Genomic DNA, 20,768 nt, shown 5'->3' with positions numbered 1-20,768 from the left:
ATGGTGAAATCCACATCCCTGCTTGGTGGCAATTATGGGATTTCATCAGGGAAGACATCTGCGTATTCATCTACCACTGGAATCATATTAATCTTCTCTACAGTACTCTTCTTCTCCGTTTGAGCTACTATCATAAAACATGTAGCTCCCGCTTCAATCTCCTTCTCTGCTTGGTTGGATGATATCAATTCCAGTCCTTCTGCATCTGGGAATACCACCTTGCGTTGTCCGCAATCGATTACCACATGGTTGCTGGACAACCAATCCATACCCAGAATCACATCCAACCCTTCCATTGGTAAGCATATGAGATTCACCTTGAACCTACGGCCTGCCACCTCCATAGGGCATCCCACACAAACAAACGTGGTGGATACCTCTCCCGACGCTGGTGTCGCAACTATTAACTCGCACGCCAGCTCTCGCATCACTAGACCGAGCCTCCTCACACATTCATTGGATACGAATGAATAGGTAGCTCCTGAGTCATACAACACAACAACCTCATGATCAAACAACAAACAAGTAGTTTGTACTAAGTTACCTGACTGGGCTGCCTCGGTAGTCGTCAAGGCGAACACATGACCTAGGGCTCTAGGTCGATCCCCAACTGATTTCTTCGCTGGTGCACCTCCACCTGATTTCTTATTCGGGTAGTGACGTGCGAAATGGCCCGTCTGGTCACAAACGTAGCACTTACCAGTGCTACTACCACCACCAGAGCTGCCTGAGGGTTTTGGACAATCCCTCCTAAGATGCTCTCCACCATAGTTGTAGCACTGTAGTTTCTTGACCGAACTCTGTGGCCTGTCATACGGTTTTTTCTGCTGTCGTGAATCAGAGGTATTCTTCTAAGGTCGAGCCCCTCTGCTGGGCCCCATCTCCAGCTACTCAACGGCCTTGGCCTGCTCCACCAAGACTAGAAACTCCCTGATCCTGAGAGGTACAATGAAACGGCGCAACTTGTGTTTCAGCCCGCCCTCATCTTTTCGGCATCTCCACTCCTCGGTGACAGTGGGCAAGTAGAACCTGGCCAAATACTCAAATTTGTCTGTGTATGCCTGCACAGTCAGGTTCCCCTGTTGGAATGTGAGGAATTTTGCCTTTCTTTCGTGCCTGGCACTGTTTAGAAAATACTTCTCTAGAAATGCCGCCCTGAAGGAAGTCCATGTAACCTCCTCACCCCGGGTCTGCATGAGCTGTTGCATGTCTGCCCACCAGTATTCTACGCCAGCTATCAATAAGAATGAGACGAATAAGAGCTTCTGAGCATCTGTGCAATCGATCACTCGGCAGATTTTCTCACACTCTCTGAGCCAAGCATCGGCTTCACCCAAAGAGGATTTGCCCGCAAATTTTGAGGGCTTATGTCTCATAAAGTCCTCCATCGACACCAGGCGTGTGGGTGTTACCACGGCTCTAGGTTGCACTACAATGAGCTGCATCGCATCGACCATCTGATGTATCGCCTACGCGATCTCATCAGCCCCAACATTATTCCTCCTCCGCCTATTTGCCATAGCCTGAGCACGCCACATATAACTGTTCACACCAAACAACTTTGGTTAAGACTTTATACCAAAAGTTAATTAACACACAATGATCAAAATGATCTCACAAGCACACACGGTAAGCTCACTCCCCATAGACCCCAAAAATCTTTTGAAAACCATTGCTCTAATACCAAATGTAACACTCTGTCAGGATATTACGAATATTAATAAAATACAAAAAAGTAATTAATTGCACTGCATTTAATAATACATCATTTCCTAAAAACATGGGAAATTAAATCTTTTTATTAATTCCAAATATAACCAAAGTTCATAAACCATAAAAACTGTACATAATTAAAAAGTCTCTCATCAGAGTTTACAAAATATTTCCCCCACTCAGCGACTAAGCCTCACCAGCTCCACCTGCAACATCATCTGCTTACGTGTACTGCGTACACGATCATCGCCAAACACAAGCAGATAGGGTGAGCTAAAAGATAAAACATAAAATTACACCAAACACACATATAAATGTATAAACAAATAAATACACCAATAACACAAACTCTTCTCTTATCCCGCATGGCCACAACCATATATGATATCATTTCATTTCCCAAAGAACTTTCCCATTTTCTATCACATGGCCACAACCATGCATATCGATGCACCTCGCGGAAGACTCGTTACCTTCCCTCCACATGGCCACAACCATGTATATCAATGTACATCAAGGAGACTTGTTCCAGCTCTTCCACATGGCCACAACCATGCTAGCAGTGCTCTACATCTTTTATTAAGTATCTTAAGGCGTCTTGCTGTCACACCTATCGGTCACAACCGATAGAACATGTGCGGGGACCATGCTACGGATCACACATCGTAACGCCAGGTGGAGTTCCCAAATACGAACATAGTTTGTAACGTTCCAGAACTACCAAACTCGTCAATGAATCACTAAGGAGGGCAATCCATCTGGACCCATCCGTACTGGCCACAACCAGCACACTCACACCGACAACACTCACCAACCCGAGCCACAACTCAAAGGTTCCTCGTGTTCATCCGCTATCCCGAGCCACAACTCAAGGGAAGTCATTCCGGGCCACAACCCATAGAATGCCACGTGCTTAACCCCCATCCTCGGCCACAACCCAAGGATACGTTCCGGGCCACAACCCAAGGAACACCAGCAAGCCCACCATTGAGATATCTTAGAAGCCTTATAGACCACGCCATACAATTTCCATCTCATATGTTTAATACAACCATAATACATGCCTTGAACGCACAACAACACCCTCGCTTACTTATGCTAAAAGCCTTTGCTCAACCAGTCCAGCCTATATCGCTTAAGCTAGACCCACTAGCTTAGGCGAGCCTCCAGAACCTCTGCAACCTACGAAGTCTCGCCTAAGCGAGCTTCTTCTCGCTTGGGCGAGACCCTCACTCGCCCAGAACTATTTACCTCGCCTAGGCGGCGAGTTACACAAACCACCAATCAAACCTCGATTTCTCGCTTAGGCGAGGAATTCTTGCCCGAGCGAGACAAACGTTCGCCCAAATAAACTAAGGTTTCGCGCCTGAGCGGAACATGCAAACAAGCACCCAAACTTTTGAGTTCTCGCTTGGGCGAGGGACTTTCGCCTAAGCGAGACCGCCAGTTGCCCAAAACTGTCACTCTCCGCCCGAGCGAGATGAGCGAGCAGTATCAGTCCCACTTCTCTGTTAATCTCGCCTAGGCGAGAGCTCGCCTGAGTGAGAATTGCAGAGTTCTACACAAAGTTACGCACGTAACCACTGCAACAAGGTCCAAACCATACTCTAATCCAAGCCAAAGAATTGAACGCAATACACCAACATGTGAACACCAATTTAAACCTTAAGTAGCTCCCAAAATCTACATTTGAACCAAAAGTAGCATGTATAGTGCAAAAACCCTTCTTAGTCATGCAATTTGGAAAAATTTTGATCATCAATATCAAAACACCCAACCCCAAATTCAGACCATACATTAGCACGAATTTCTCATGACAAACACACATCTAATCATGCACATAAAACAACAATTACAAAAATTTGGTCCAACTCCCCTAACCTGGAATTTCCCCTTGCAAAAGTATAAGGTTACAGCTTTTCTTCTTGCCCAACACGAAAATCCCTTAGTGCTTCCACAATTTGCCCTAGGAAATCTCTCAATCCTCTCCAATTCGCTCCCCACCCAAAAGATACAAAACCAGAACTGCAGAAACCCTCTTTTCACAAAATTTTGACCTTTTATAGGTGCCTTAATAGTGGTGTTAAGTGCAAAAACGAAAATAGCCTTAATGGTATTTTAATTGCTATTCAAGGCCCATTATTTAGTTATTTTTCCAGCCCCTTGGCTGCACCCTTTCTGCTAGGGTTGTCTATACCCTTTCATATTTAGGCCATACTACTTTTTAGCAAAAAGAAAGAAAATTTGATGTGAAGTTGATTATCTTGTTCCTTTTTAAGATTATTGAATATGGTGTGAGTTGATTAAGAAAACCAAGGAAATCCCCACTGGACATTAAGATAGAAAGCTATCTAGATGTGAAGGTTCCTTTCCAAGGTTCTAGAGAGGAGGAGAATGGATTGATGGGGAGTAAGAAATCAAAAGGAAAAACATATAATAGAAACAATATAAACCAAGAAGAGTAAAGAAACATAAAATGAAAAGCAAGGAAAATGGGAGGAATGGAGGATTCACGCCACTACAAGGCTAGGCTAGAAGAAGCCATGGCAACCTTGAAGATGAGTGGTGTATGCCGCCACTTGCCAAGGCAAGATAAGGCTTGAAAGAACTCCACTCCCTAAGGAGGAATGCTCTCACAAAAGGTTGAAACACAAAGTGTATAATTTCTCCAAAATGTTCAACCCTTGTACAAGTGTTAGAGGTCCCCTTAAATAGACAAGTCTAGGGGCCCCTTAGCAAAACAACTAAGTTAAAGGATTACAAAAGAAACCTAGCATGTTCTAGAAAGTAGGTCATCCTAGGGTGCACATGGGTGAATTTTCGTCCAAGCCATCTAGGTGGCAAGTCTTCATGGCCAAGGCTCCCAAAGGAAGGTTCTAGAACATTCTAGAAGACTTGGTGTCCAAGGCATGTGGGCCTCCCCTTTCTAGATGCTTCTAGAAACTCTTATTCCTTCTCTCTCTTCCTTAGGACGCCAAGTGTCTCCTATGTGGTCCTCCTCCTTTCTTATTCCTACAAAAGCAAATTAAGGAATTTATTAGCATGTTGGTTTAAGGTTAAGCTAATCTTTTGAGTCAACAAGTCAACCCAAAGTCAAGGTCAACAAGTCAACTCAAAAATAGTCAACCAAGCCAACTTAAAGAAATTTTAAACTAAAGAAAATAAAAGCAAAGGAAGGGATCAAGGAACTCCCTTTCTTCTAAGCATGTGCCATGGGCCATCATCCTTGGTAGGGATCAATCCTTTATCATGAGTTCACCAAGGTTTGAACCCATAACCTTACCAATGCCAAATCAAAGCTAAACCACCAAGCTAATTCAACATGTTCTGGCAAAGGCTTTCTTATAGAAGTGATTTTCCATATGGGTTAACCTATCTTACACCTCACAAAGCTCCATTGGTTAGAGAACTTGAAAGTGCTACGATAGTGACACACAATGTTGCAAACTTACAAAATATAAGGGAAACATTACATCTTGGAGACCTCGCAAAGGAGAAAAGAGCATGGGCTACAAGAGACACCTCATATGAGTTTGGCCTTGGTGAAGGATTTGAATGCCTTGGTGTTCAAAATTGTAAAGTTGAATTGCAAGATTGCTAATCTTAGGAGGGAGCACAATCCTAGCAGAAAATCATTGTCAGCGATAGGACAAGTGCTATAAGATGCTCCAAATGTGAAGGCTATAGTCGTGAAAATTATCAATGTCCTAATTGAAATGCAAGTCTCATAGCTAATGAAGACCTCAAGAACTACATTTTGTACTTGAAAGGGAAGGAGGAATGGACATGGCGATAGAAAATAGGATATTGAAAAAATTGAAGGTGTTAAAAAAAGAAATACAAGAGCAAAAGCTAAAGAGAAAACAAGAGAAGGAAGCCCTAGAAGAAAAGAGATAAAAGGAAGAATAAAGAGCAAGATAAAAATATACTAACCCATCTCTTTTTGTTTTGTTGTTTAGGGAAGACTTGCTCATCAAGGAGCAATGGCATCAAGAATGAGAAAAAGAAAGGATGATCGAGAAGAAGGACACAAATTTGGAAATGTATTCACATGACTTAGCTTGTTTGTCCATCCCTAACAAATCTATGGGTAGTAAAAGTCATACCTATAGTTTCGTTGTTTGTTTGTACAATATTCTTTTGTTGTTTCTTTGAGCATAACATCCTTGCTTTAAAATTGTTTGATGTCTTTTACAAGTGGGTATTTGATCCTGGAGACCTCCAACCCTTTGATAATAAGAGATTTGTCTCTTCACAGATCCAAATCTCATTTTACCTTGAATTTCTATTTTGGATTATTTTAGATTTGTGTTCTTTAACTTACTTCTATGTTTGTATGTAGGATCTTCTAGAATTTGTGGTTGAATTCTCTCCAAGAAGGGGGATGATAAGAGATTGATCAGGTCTAAAGGAACAACAACTCAAGAAAAGGATGTCCTAGAGAAATCATCCACCTTATGGACGATAAGGAGAAATTTAAGAAGGAGGGAGCTACTTCTAACACTACCAAACCTAAGGAGAAGAATTCTTCAAGTGGTACAAATCTTAGGACAAATTATCTTCAAGAAATAGCGATTGATAAAGGACTATCTCTTGATCCAATACAAGAAGAACTTGAGGAGGAAGTATTGCAATTCAAAGGGCCTATGACAAGGTCAAGGACCAAAAGCTTGGAAGAACACATCTATTCGAAGCTCATGATGCTCCATGAAGCTTGAAATTCAAAGGACATGAAGATCATGGCTTAGAGCACACTTGAATAACAATTTGGCACTTAAAAAGTGTTTGTAATTTTTCTTTTATTTTTGTAAACTCGCTAAGTGTAACATCCTGGCCGAATATTACTAATTTAAATAATTAAAATAGGAAATAAGTATAAAATCGCATTTATGATAATTCATTTTCCCAAATCGCGGGAAAATTTAAAACATTTATTATACCGCAACAAACCAAAATCCACAAACTATAATTGTCGATTGAGAATTCCAAGTCTGGTAAGATAAATGTTTACAAAATGTTTAAAATCCATAAAGAAAACATCATAAAGGCTTTTTCTCCAAGCTAGCCCCTCTCCGAAACTATGCCTCACTAGCAACACCTGCAACATCATCTGCTCCCATGTAACGCATTACACGATCATCGACAAACACAAGCAGATAGGGTGAGCTCAACTGAATTAAAGTGCACCACAAAAAATAATAAATAACCATTCAATATTTCAACACTTTTAATACTCCCAAGTCTCATCACAAAGTATATTATTCTCTGATAACCAACTAGTTTCCTTTCCTACGTCTCAATGCCTTCTGGGAAGAACAAGCAACAATCCTTACCTATTCACCAAAACCCAATAAGAGCATCACTTTTCTTAGGACTTACAAGCAACCACCCTTGTCTGCTCATCAAAACCCGACAAGAGCACAACCCTTACCCGTTCACAAAACCCGGTAAGAGTGTTGCTTTTCCTAAGACTCACAAGCCACAACCCTTAATCCTCGACCTCCAAATCTTCCTCTAAACGCCTCTTGATTCTACACTATTTGATGATTACATTGATCGATCTTTGTTACCACGAGTGTCTACTCGCCCCTCCGACTACAGGCCACCACCTAATAGTCCACACGCGGGAATAAATTTGTCATGGCCACAATTCGTAACACCAAGTGGAGTTCCCCAATACGAACGACAGTCCGTATTCGTTCTAAGACTACCGAGGAGGGCAATCTTCCGAAACCCATTCGTACGAGCCACGATCTCGCACACTCCACTGGACTTCCAAAACCACCAGGCTACAACCTCGAGTGGCCACGTGTTACCCCAATACAAGTTACACTCATAACTAGGCCCCCCAACAAAGCATCGCATCAAGACCTCTATCCAAAGTTGTGTAGAATCCCTCGCATAATCCATCATTGCCTCCAAAGCCACTTAGCATAACATCCATTTCGCTAGGTTAACTAACGTTCTGGACCACCTAGCAGAACACTTGGCGTCGCCAGGCACCAACCCACTAGATTTTGGTTCAAGCCTAGTTCTACAACACACCGCCTGGCGGGACCACTTCCGTCGCCAAGCGCCAACTCTCGGGTTTTACTCTAGAGTTCACTTTGTGGCCTATCTCTTGACGATTTACAATGTTCCGCCATACGCCACACCAGTAACTGGTAATTTACTGGTATTTGGCACTCTGGAATAGGTTCCAATGAACCTATTTACACAAGATACTCAATTCACGCAAAACATGCATCCTTGACAAGTAAATATACTTCCATAATAAAATGAAACAATAATAATAAAACGATAATAATATAAGACAAAATAAAAATAATAAAATAAAGCAATACAAATAAAAAATAATAACGATAATAAAATAACAAATAAAATAAATAATAATAATAATAATAAAAATAATAGTAAAATAAAATAATAATAATAATAATAATAATAAAATAATAATAATAGTAATAATAATAATAATAGTAAAATAAAATAAGAATAAGAATAAGAATAATAATTAAAATAATAACAATAATAATAGAAATAATAATAATAATAATTATTATTATTATTATTATTATTATAATAATAAATAATAATAATAAATAATAAATAATAATAATAGTAAAATAAAATAAAATTAATAATAATAATAATAAGAATAAGAATAAGAATAATTATAATAATAATAATAATAGTAATAATAATAAAAATAATGACAATAATAATAATCATAAAATAATAATAATAATAATAAATAAAAATAAAAATAGTAATAAAAATAATAGTATAAATAATATAAATAATAATAATAATATAAATATATATTATAATAATAAGAATCACAAATGTGTGAAGAAAAGCTCTAAACATCACACCTAGCCAAAAAGAAGAATCATAATATTTCACGCTAGTCTAGGTTCAAATTCACATCCACCCAATTATCAAACATAATGCACAACCATCAGCCTCTAGATGTTTCTTGACATATTATGCACACATATATTTATAACACCATGCCATGTGTTCATATATGTGCCCACAACAAATTAAATAATTAAAACATCACATTAATGACATACACAAGACTTAAGCCCAAGTTCCCCCTCAAACACACCAAGCATGTCTAACCACTTAAGCTACCATTACTCCTTTGTCATAATTCTTCGCATTAATTACTTTATAGATTCATTCCCCCACATTTATTAAATAAATATTTATTTATTTACTTAATTTTTCTGGGTCTTACATTAAGCGACATGGTTCATTGGGCGAAGTTTTTTTTTTTGTGTCGTTGGGCGAGTGTTCACATTTGCAGACTGCGCTTTCAAGTTAGTTTTGTGGCCTAATATCTTTGGACTTTCTTTTGGGTTTCTAGGGTTGCTTAAACACTTGTGGTCTATATATACTTGCACCAGAAATAGATGTAAGCACTTGTAATAGTCATTATATGAATTTTGAATTCATTGAGAGATGATTCTCTTGGTTCTTATTATAGAACACTGATTATTATCAAAGATTGAGATCTTTGTGGTGAATCTTCATTGACTCATCAATTTGCTAGATTGTGGCCTCTCCATCCTTGTCTTATTTTCGCGTTCTTCTATGATTTTATTTGTTTATGTTACGAGAGGAACCAAATTCATAAATGATCGTACTCTTTTCTGGACAAATCGTATCAGTATTCCTCAAAGAAATTAAAAAATGTTTACAATAAATGATGATCGTAGCACGAGCAAAATGATTTTAATCGTGATGAACTATCTCCACAGCCCATCTCAATAAGTCATCACATCACGTAAGGATCATATAAAATGTGGACGCAAGATAAATTTTTACCTGAGCCCCATTGTGGACCCCAAATGTTGTTACTAAATTTGGTCGAGTAGTCTCTAAGGTGGGTTAACTTGATTACTGACATGTAACCGAGCTTTTAAATCACCAAGAGGAGAATGTCTACTTGCAAAGATTATTCCACTCTCAAATAGTAAGAGAGGATAAGTGAATATATGAGAGTAAAGTAATTATATGATTATCACACTTCCTATGGTGGCATGTATTTATAGACTTCTCAAACCATAAGTAAACATATTAAACTGATTTTGTTAGTTAAAGATAATCAAGTATTATATTTTGAAAAATATTATATAATCAAATTTTTTTTATAAGAAACATATATGCTTAAAATAATACTTTTGGTAAAACTAACTAATAAGTTAACTTTTTGGTTGATAAATTAACTTTTTGTTTATAAGTTTCGTTTACAAGATAGCTTATTTTATTATTAGTCTTTTGTAAATTAATTGATAAATATAAAAGAACATAAAATAATATCATTGTAAACATTTTAATATATATAAATAAAATTAGTATTTCTAAAAAAAATATATTATTATTAAATCATGATTTTAGGTATTTTAAATAATTTAATTATTATTAAAAAATTAGAATTTTTATGATCTTTTAAAAGTTGTATATGGTTTTCTTTTATTTGGATAAATTGTTAATTTTTAAAAAAAAAATTACGTTATCTAATTAATAAGTGTTAATCAAAATTAATTTTTATTTATTGTTTAGAAAATTACATTTTTATTTTTTTAATTTGAAATACTTTTATATCATTTTTTTTAGATTGACTAATTCATTAAAGTATTATTTAACAAGTCATTCTTAATTAACACATGTATTGTTTGACAATAAGCCACTCTAACTAACATAAGTATTTTTTAAGAACAAGTTATTCTCGACTAAGACATATATTGTGTGAAATATAATCAAAAGATCATGATATTTTCTCGTTAGAGAATGGTTATATCTTTTCATGTTTATAAGGATAAACACTAATTCTTTAAAGCAAGCATAACAATGTTTTTAAAAAGCTATTTCAGGATTTAGAAAGATTTTGATCGTGTTTTTATCACTTTTATTACAAATTGAACTCTTCTACTCTTCCTCTTAAAAAGAGGCTTTATATGGGCGTATAAGAGGAAAAAACCAATCTTTTTTCTAGTTGTTAAGCAAGTTTCACACTCGATCATCTTCCTTGCCTTTGATGAACTTGCAATGCATTAAATATGTTTTATGCATGCATTAAATGTTTTTCTCTTCTTTAAGCAGCGTCTCAATAAGTAGATGTTCTTACCTTTCCTTGGATAGCATGTATTTACTCAAACTTGTTAAAAACATATAGTTGAACTAAAGAGATAGAGTTTTAAAGGTTGACAAAGTATGCACCTAGGAGTTGTTGAAGCAAAACAACTTTAGTGCGAGTTCTAAGAAATTATTGAAGAGATGTAACTCAAAACCTCTTGGTATAAGAAACATATATTCCTTGCAACACAAAATAAACACAAGGATATTAAAAGAAAAAAGATATTAATTTAAGGCTATATGTGTATCGTCTAAGCATCACAATATGTTTATCAAACGTTAAAACAAGATTATTCAATGTTATATCATTTGACATACAAAAACACTTGTGTCTTCATGATTTATTGTTTGAAAAAAAAAAAACTTACATGTTTTTATGTTTTGTTGCTTTCAACATTTAATGAAATCATAGAGTTGGAGTTTTAATAAATAATATAAGTTATACACTAATGGATTGTTTTTATATGATTGAAATAAGTAATAATAGATAAAAAAAAATAAGTATAATAAAAAATATTAAAATATAAGAAATAATAATAAAAATTAAATAAATTAAGACTTAAAAATTAACCTAAATAGTTCATAACTTATGAGCTAAAACATATAAAATAAATCTACCTTAATATATTTATCAAACAGTATTGATCAAACTAATAAGTTAGTTAAATAAATTAATGGTTACTCTATTGATCTTATCAACCACGATCAAACTTAAACCCCCTATTATCAAGAAATCTTGAAATCTCTTACAATTCATTATTTTTTAATGAAATAAATAGCATAACATTTGAATGGGATTTCATAACAGAAAAAAAGCGACTCTGTAAGTTTATTTGTCTTCATATTTATATTTGGAAAACTTTTATATATATATATATATATATATATATATATATATATATATATATATATATATATATATATGTTCATTATATTTTGAAAACGTATTTATTACGTCAAGTCGTGACACATTCTGTCGAAGTACTTACCCATGTTATGAGCCACAGTTACCCACAAAATAGGTAAAATTATATCCCGCTTAATTAATCACAATTAATAATGGGTAAAGTTGCTGATGAAAGAAGTACTTAACCTAACGCACTTCCATAGAAGGAAGAATAAGCAAGTGCAGCTTAGTGGAAGATCGTTTCAATTATCTACTCGCATTTACGTTGTGCAACTTTGACTTTTCCGTAGACAAAACACCATGACAAAGCATTTTATTTGGCCACTAAAATGAATTTACATAAGTGATAATGATTTATATTCTTTAACCGAATGATACAAAATTCAAATTCTGCAAATATAATTTTAATATAAAATAAATAAATCATGTCAAAGGAAAAATATTTATATGGTAATAATTTTTATTATATAAAATCCATTTGTTCCTTAGCACGAGCAAAATAGGTTAGAAATCTTACACTAATGATTACATTCTTGAAAAAAAAAAAAAGTCATAACCAAGTTGGTTACGTAAAATTGAACTATATATAATATGAAGTAGGGTTTTCATCATCTTAAAACAAAGGGGAGGATGACAATGTGTTTACCAGAAGTGATTAAGATGGTTAACTAAGCTTTTGTGATTTTCGTAATACTGTGCCTAATTTTTGACATAGATTCAAGCCATATATACATATTTAAAGTAGTATAAAATATGTTTCTTTTATTCTTTTAAAATATGTAAAATACGTTTTAGTTTTTTTAAAAAATATCTCGTTCCTCTTCTTTAAAAAAGAAAAAAAACCCTATTTTTTCTCAATCTTACAAGTATTATTTAAATTACTTATTTATTTATTTTAAAAATATACTTCCCAGTTTGTTTATAAATAGGGTGTTTCGGTGTCGCCATGGGCAATAGCCAAGTGTATTTACCTTAAGTCAAAAAGTTTGTTACCACATTCAAAAGCATAATTATTCGGACCTACATCAAATTAATTATAGGCAAATCGCTTTAAGCTTTTTGTTGTTTATTTTTCCTTTTGAAACCATTTCTATGAAAAAAAATATTCCATCTATCATGCATGCATGCAGCTTAATCCCTTATGTTCAGTAGCCAATCACGCTTGTCCTTCATTTATCTTTCTGTCTAAATTTGCTTGTGAGTTACACTATTTCATTTCAGCCAACTACTAGCAAAACCACCCATTGATTAGTTACTCATTCTAAATTACACAATTTCTTTTACCTTCTTAATCTCTCGTATTATTTTTTTAATTAAGCATGATATAAAAAATTAAGTTGTCATAATTGTTGTGGTTTGTATAATTGTTCTGTGGTAAAGACTAAGTGGGTCAAGTCACAATTTATAAGTAGGATTCCTAGTACAACAATTGTTGAGGGAGATATTGTTGTTGCAGGTGACATCAATTGTCTCGTGACAGAGGTCAAATAGATTTGGTCACAATTGAATCGTGTCGCTTAGACGATTACACTCTTAAGTAAAAAGAGTTGCGTTCTGACTAATAGTCTAATAGTTATAGCTTTTGGTCCAGAGGTAAGCGCTCAATTCTAACAATTGGTATTAGAGCTAAGGTCACGAGTTCGATTTTGACTAATAACTATAACGTTTGACAATTTTCTCTTACAATTCAAGTAACATTTTTTAAGTAATTTTTTATTTTTTTATTTCTTTATATTCCTAGACCACTGAAAAAATGGTCACTTCAGACCGTAAAAAATTATAAAAATTTAATAATCAATATATTATTTTCCTTTAAACGATCCATGTCAAGTTTCACATAGTTTTGAGAGGCTCTCATATCCTTAAAAATAAATTTGTTTCGATTAAATGTTTGCATTGTAACGAGTGTGCACATGCGACTATAGACAACATATGATTTATGATTTGATGGTTGGTGGGGGAGGAGCAAGGGCTCTTTGCTTTCACACGCTTCCATAGGAAGAGCCATTTGATTAAAGAAGAGAAAGACGTAGAAGGTGAAGAATCATTGTGATTCCTCAGAATGCTTTGGGGGAACTTTGGTCTGAAGATGTTGGGGACAAAATTAACTTTATAGTTGTCGTGTCTTTTCCATTGGATCCATGTGAGAGGACACTGAAACCAAAGATGCCCCTCGGAGCCATCTCACACCACACTACACTACACAACACAACACAACGTTGTAACTTATGGTTTTCACAAGTCAATCCACAAAAAACCCTAGTTTTGGCCCCATATATAATTTCTTAACCACCACGTTTTAACTTCTCCTTCTAACTATTAATCCTCGTGCAATGATTCCAACCCCTTTAATAAGTCAAAAACTTGCATTGGAGAAAAAGCCGCGCTATATACTCCTATCATAATGTGCATATATATTATACCCGAATGGCTAAATCATTTTCCTCTTTCTGCCTCTCTTTCTCACTTTCTCTTGAAAGAGAGAAATCAAATAATGAATATAAATGTAAAAGAATGTGCCCAACTCTTTTTAGTTCACCTTTTTGACTTTCATGTCTTCAATTTAAATATCCATCACCATGCCTATGCTCCCTACCTTCTACCTACTTTCTTTCTCTTCCAACATTTAAACTTAGAACATACTAGTTTGCATAATTTTTATATTATATATGAGGTTTAAACAAAGTAAATAAAATTGATTTAGATAAAAAAAATATATTGATTGGAAATGAAGTAATCTGTTAGCAATTGTGAAAGAGTAAAAATTAGTATGAGTTAAATATTTAGCCATGTATAGAGTATAAAAAACAAAAGTAGGTATATGAGACAAGCTGATACCTATAATCGTACCTAACAAGCATCCTTTCACTCTTAAATTGGATAAGACAAAAACAAATTAAAAATAACGAGCCTGCAGTTGATTTCTGATTCTCAAAACATTTTTTTTTTGTTTTGAAAAATCAATAACACACCAAAGATGCCCTGCCTGTGAGGTTTCTATAATAGAAGAAGAAAGTAAGATTAAAAAAACATAAGTTTATAATTTGAACTAATTTATGTATAAATTAAAAACCTAATTTTTGCAAAGTTGAACAAGAAAATTTCTTCCAAATAATTTATACATTAATATCTTTTATAAAAAAATTGAAAAAAAAATAGTTTGGTTTCTCAATTGAATTTTTTGTTTGTGACCCTACTAAGAAAATTGTTTTACTTTGCCTTGTACTAGTTTGATCATGGCGACTTCTTTTGCATGGAAGACCATAACATTATGTTATTGTCGTCTAAACCTTGATTAAACATGCAAACTTTACCTCTGTATGCGCAGGATCTAACGTAAAAGTTGTTCTTTTTATATTGTTTATTTTATAAATATAGCCTTCAATTTGTCCTTATGTGAATACCTTGTACGTGGAGATGCATTGTCTGGTGAGTTTTTTTGATTAAGCAACATGATGCGGGTAATAACTTGTCCTATTATTATGTTTTATTTTGTTGTTATTACGTAATACCACTCCAATGTACTCCACTTAGGTTTTTTTTTTCCAAGTTTGCATAGGGTATATTAACAAGAGCAATTAAAAGGTCACTTTTAATTCTAAGATGCTATTAGATTATACTCTAATCTATTATCGAGTCATTTGCACTTATAATTGTATAGTGATACAACTAAATTATAATTATATATATATATATATATATATATATATATATATATATATATATTGGAGTTTAATTAAATCCAAGACTTAAAGATAAATATGATATATATAGGAAAATTCAACCATCACAAACATTATTCATGCATGTAGCATTTATCTTTATATTTATATTAGAAAATGGAAGTATACTATTAAGGAGATTAATTATGATTTAAAGGGGTTTAAAAAGCATAGATCAAAACGTTTATTTTTGTTTTGCTGACTTGTAAAATTTTGGGGAGCCTAGTTAGAATAACAGTGACTAGAGGAAGGTTCAGGAGCTTCAAAAAGGAAATCATGATATGACATTTCACATCTTTAACATGCAAATAATAACTTGTTGATAAAAGAAACAATCAAGAAAGGTTATGGAAATGAAATCATTATTGAGCTTGTTTGAACAAAGAACGATTATGGATTCTATTTAGTTTTGATTAAATTATTTTTTGAACAATAAGAATAAGTATGATTTAGAAAAAAAAAAACAAACAAACAAAGAAACAGAACATTTTATCATAAAATTTTTTGCTTGCATAGCTTGATGTCTCTTACATAAGAAAAACATGGCATATATTTCCCGTACCAATAATCTGATAAAAAAATATTGTTTAGTGTTTTTTTAAGTTCAACTCGTTCTGATTTTATACGGTTGATTAAAAAAAGGTTAATTAGTTGGGTGTTGGGTGAGAATTATTAATAGGGCAATTGATTTAAAAGAAATTTTTAGAGACAATGTTGTTGGGTGGTAACAACTGTGGCCATGAGTGGTTGGTATATAATAGAAAAGATTTTGGTGGTAGTTGAAATCTTTGTCCAAGTCTTGAGAAAAATTGGTGTTGGCAATGGTTACTTGAAGGAGGTAACTAGGGTTAGCAATTATCATGATTTTAGAAACATACATGGCCATTAGAGACTTGAAAGAGCCGTCCACAACAATTATTTAAGGCGTGAGGTTTTGAGATTTAAATTTTTGGTTTGTATAGTTACTATAACAGAGCAATTCTAGGTCCCTAAGCATTTAAAGTTTTAGTCTATGGCTTTCACTTTTGTGGTTATGAACAGGCTTCACAACTTTAAAGAACACACGAAATCCTTCATTAAAAATGCTAACTAAATTTATTGCGCCGTTTAGTTCAGTCTTTCAAACTGTCTTTAAAGTGCATTTCACATACTTCACTTATTGTTAAACTATTTATTTTTGTTATTCTCATATTACTATACTTTTGTTACAAAATATGGTAATAGTGGCAAAGAAAGAGGGAGTACAAAATAGGGCTAGATGAATATGCAATCTGATCAAATGTACATATGCCTAATTATGCTATATATTGTGTAAGTCATACGGGTAGCATCAAAGTATATTATATAAAAATGGTTGTAGCATCCCACAAGCTTACTTATGAATATAATATATTATTATTTTGATAAAAAAAAATTAAGAATTATTTCATGTTCTTTAAAATTTATTTATAGTGTCTTAGAAAGAAGCATTTTGAGAAGATAATAATTATCCATATGCATAATTTGAAATGTTTTCATCGTAAATATGTTGGTTATAAAATAAATTAAAATTAAAATTTGTAGAAATTTATTGGTGTAATTTGATTATTTAATATTAAAATTAAAAACATTAAAGTTTTACCTGAAAAATTAATTTAAATCTATTTAATTTTTTTTTTCACATTTCCTTTTCAGTTTACTATCAATTGAGATATCATAAATTTGATTTCAATTGAGATGTTGTTGGTAAGTATTTTTACCATATTTGGTCGAGATGTCTCTAATGTGGAGTATGAGACTCTCGAGAGCCGGGCTATCATTTCTCAATAAAAAAACTTCGAGTTTCAAAAAGGAAAAGAGGGAAGATTCACTTATAAAAGATTCTTTGATGCTTACGATGATTAATTACCAAATGCGCAACTTGTGGATGTATGGTCATCTGAAATAGTCCTTATTTATGTTTCAATATGGACGTTTGTGTCATGGTTAACACTAACACAAAAAAGGTCTTCAACATTTGTTATTTTGGACTTTTAACATGTGAAGGTCCGACATCATAGCGGGAGATGTCAAATTAACATTTGTTGTCCCTTAACAAGTGTTAATTTGTGGCATTTAAAAAAATCGTCAATATTTTCCTCCACTAAAACCATAAAAAATCAATATACAAACCAAAAGTACACCATAACAATTTTCATAAGTCAATATTTTCCTCCACTAAAACCATAAAAAATCAATATACAAACCAAAAGTACACCATAACAATTTTCATAAGTTTCTAAGTAGTATGAGTATTAGGGATGTCAAAATGGGTCGGGCCCGACCGGCCGACTCGCTAGCCTAACCTAAAATACATGGGCCGGGCCAAAAAAATTCAACCCGCCAACCCATAACAACCCGGCCCGTCAAGCCCGTTGGCCCGTCGGGCCAGCCCGCGGGCCAAAACGGGCCAGTCCGCGGGCCGTATAAGTTAATAATCACATGCAGTGCAGCAGCAACAAGTGGGTGGTGGTGTGGTGTGTTTAATTTTTTTTCATTCTCTTCTCTGCTCTGCCACTGCTAGACTCATTCCTTCATTCCTCTCACTCAGCCTCGATGCAAAAGAGAAAACCTAACCTACCCTAGCCACCTCCGTCTTCTTCCCCGTGTGAGGCTACGACAGCAATACTTCCACTCACGGCTGCAACTTCCTCGCCGTTAGCATCAGAGACGAAACATACCACACCCATCTCCATCTTCTTCTATTCGTGAGGTGACGACAACACCACCTCCACCCATGGCTGCACCTCCCTCACACCGTCGTTAGCATCAAAGTTGGCATTGCTGCATCTTTTCCAGGACGTGTTGTTGGCTAGGAGCTTCGATGATCTCTTCTCCATTATTGTTCAACCTTCTTCCTTCTCTTTAAATGGGTCTGGTTGTGGGTGTTTGAGGTGAAGGAGAAGACAACAATGGGAGCTAATGGTTGCCGATATGTTAGGAGAAAGTTAGGGTTTCTAATTTTTTGTTAATTGAGAATTAGGAGATAGGGTTTCTGATTTAGGAGTTTTAATTGGGATTTCTGATTTTTGGGTTTCTGATTATAGAAATTGCAATTGGGATTTTTCATTTTGTACCTGATTTGTGAATTAGGGTTTTTGATTTTGTGAATTAGGAATTGGGGTTTCTGATTGTAATAGGAATGAGTGTGAATATGATTTTTGGTTGCGTTTTTGGAATGTGTCTTTCTTTCTTCCACTGATTATGTTGTATCTTCTTTACATTGCATATGTTCTTTGTTTCAGATTCACAAACGCACCATATTTCTTCAACCCGACGTAGGGATAAAGGAAGAGAGGGGGAAAGGGGCGGGCCGGCCCGCCAACCCGTCATCCCGTCTATTGGCGGGACGGGTTCAGATTCTCAACCCGTTTAATAATGTCGGGCTGACCCGGCCCGACCCGATTTTAACGGGTCAAAAACGGGTCGGGCTGAAACGGGCCGAGTTGGCCCGTTTTGACATCCCTAATGAGTATCTCAGATATAGATGTAAAGTATCGAAAAATTGGGTCATGCAATGTGGAATTGGTGACATTATAAGCTCTTTTTGCACTAATGTAAACACTTTAAAAGTAGTTCTTAGATAAATTTTCATCTGAGCTTATGTGTTGCTTTTAACGTTTTGAAGTTCTTAAGTTGTACTCAAAGTTGTTCGAGTAAGTCACATAATCGGACATTCATAAGGTACTTGGATATTTCCATGTAAGTCACATAATTTTACACTTCATAAAGGTACCCAAATGTTTCCATGTAGGTCACATAATTAGACACTCGTAAAGAACTTGGATGTTTCCAAGTATGTCATGTAATCATACATCGTAAGGTACTTGAAATTTTTCAAGTAAATCCATGATCAAACACTCGTAAGGTAGTTGGAGTGTTTTCCAAGTAAGTCCATGGTTGGAAACTCGTAAGGTACTTGGAGTGTTTTCCAAGTAAGTACATGGTTGGGCACTCGTAAGGTACTTGGAGTGTTTTTCAAGTAAGTCCATGATCGAACACTCATAAGGTATTTGAAGTGTTTTTCAAGTAGGTCCATGGTCGAACCTCGTAATGTACTTGGAGTGTTTTCCAAGTAAGTCCATGGTTAGACATTCATAAAGTACTCAAGTTATTTTCTTAGTATATTGAAAGGTACTTGGGATGGTTTCCAAGTACATCCATGGTTGGACATTCATAAAGTACCCAGGTTATTTTCAAAGTAGATTGTAAGGTACTTGGGATGTTTTCCAAGTACGTCCATGGTCGGACACTTATAAGGTATTTGGAGTGTTTTTCAAGTAAGTCCATGGTCGAATACTCATACTCAATTTTATTGAGTTTTTTTCTAAGCTTCTTCCATAGTATGTTTACTTTTTTGAATACTCGTGTGTTATAATGTTGTGCGCTACTCTTACTTCTAAAGTATTTTTCATGATATAGACCTCTTCCCATACTTCTTGTATAAGCTCGATTACACATTAATAATCATGTCAGTCCATATTAAAGACTACTAGGTCAAATCCGATAAGAACAATAAGATTGCAAGCATCATTGACTCAATATTAGCTTTTGGGTTAATAGAGTTTTTTTTTCAATTCTATTGTTAATATTATAATCATTATCATCAATATTTGTTTTAAATAGTGACTATAGATGATAAATAAATTTGTACATTTGTCCATTGTTTGAATTTATGTTAATACTGATGAAAAATATCCAAATTGATCAAACATGGGTACAAAATATGAGTAATATGTGACTTTTATAATTAGGTACAAGAATGAAGACGCGAATGAGTATGGAATGAGTATGTTTATTTCTTCCTTGTCCCATATTAATTCCATCTTTTCTATTATTAAAACATTCTTAATTTATTTAATACTCTATTTTTAAAATTTAGAGTTAAATATGATTTTAGCCTTTAAACTTTGATACAAAATTATAATTTATTTCGGTCTCAAACTATGATATAATTTAGTCCTCAAACTTTAAAAATGAATAGATATATTTTTTCTAATCCAACTGCATAATTTTTTTTAACTTGTTAAACGACATTTCAGACTAACGTTTGAATTGTTTACATCATTTTACACGTTTCAACAAATGTAATCCTAAAACATTGTTTAACACATCAAAAAATTGACATCTTTGGATAGAAAGAACTATATCTATTTAATTTTTAAGTTTGTGAACTAAAATGTATCAAAATTTAGAACATGGATGAATTTCAATTTCGCGTCTAAATTTAAAGACTAAAAACATATTTAACCATAAAATTT

At 34.2% G+C, this 20,768-nt stretch overlaps 1 protein-coding gene across 1 annotated transcript; it reads right to left on the bottom strand.

Annotated features, from left to right (window-relative positions):
• Nucleotides 1-32: 32 nt before the first annotated feature.
• Nucleotides 33-1,445, bottom strand: LOC114191170 (uncharacterized). The gene is made up of 3 exons (XM_028080353.2): nt 892-1,445; nt 545-807; nt 33-481 (listed from the first exon to the last, which is right to left on the bottom strand). The coding sequence occupies exons 1-3, from the start codon at nt 1,443-1,445 to the stop codon at nt 33-35; spliced, it is 1,266 nt and encodes a 421-aa protein (XP_027936154.2).
• Nucleotides 1,446-20,768: the final 19,323 nt, after the last annotated feature.

This window comes from Vigna unguiculata, chromosome 7, assembly GCF_037176805.1.
Source record: "Vigna unguiculata cultivar grain cowpea cultivar isolate G323 ecotype 2 chromosome 7, ASM3717680v1, whole genome shotgun sequence".
NCBI classification, from domain to species: domain Eukaryota; kingdom Viridiplantae; phylum Streptophyta; class Magnoliopsida; order Fabales; family Fabaceae; genus Vigna; species Vigna unguiculata.
This window is presented reverse-complemented; position numbering and strand designations above follow the sequence as displayed.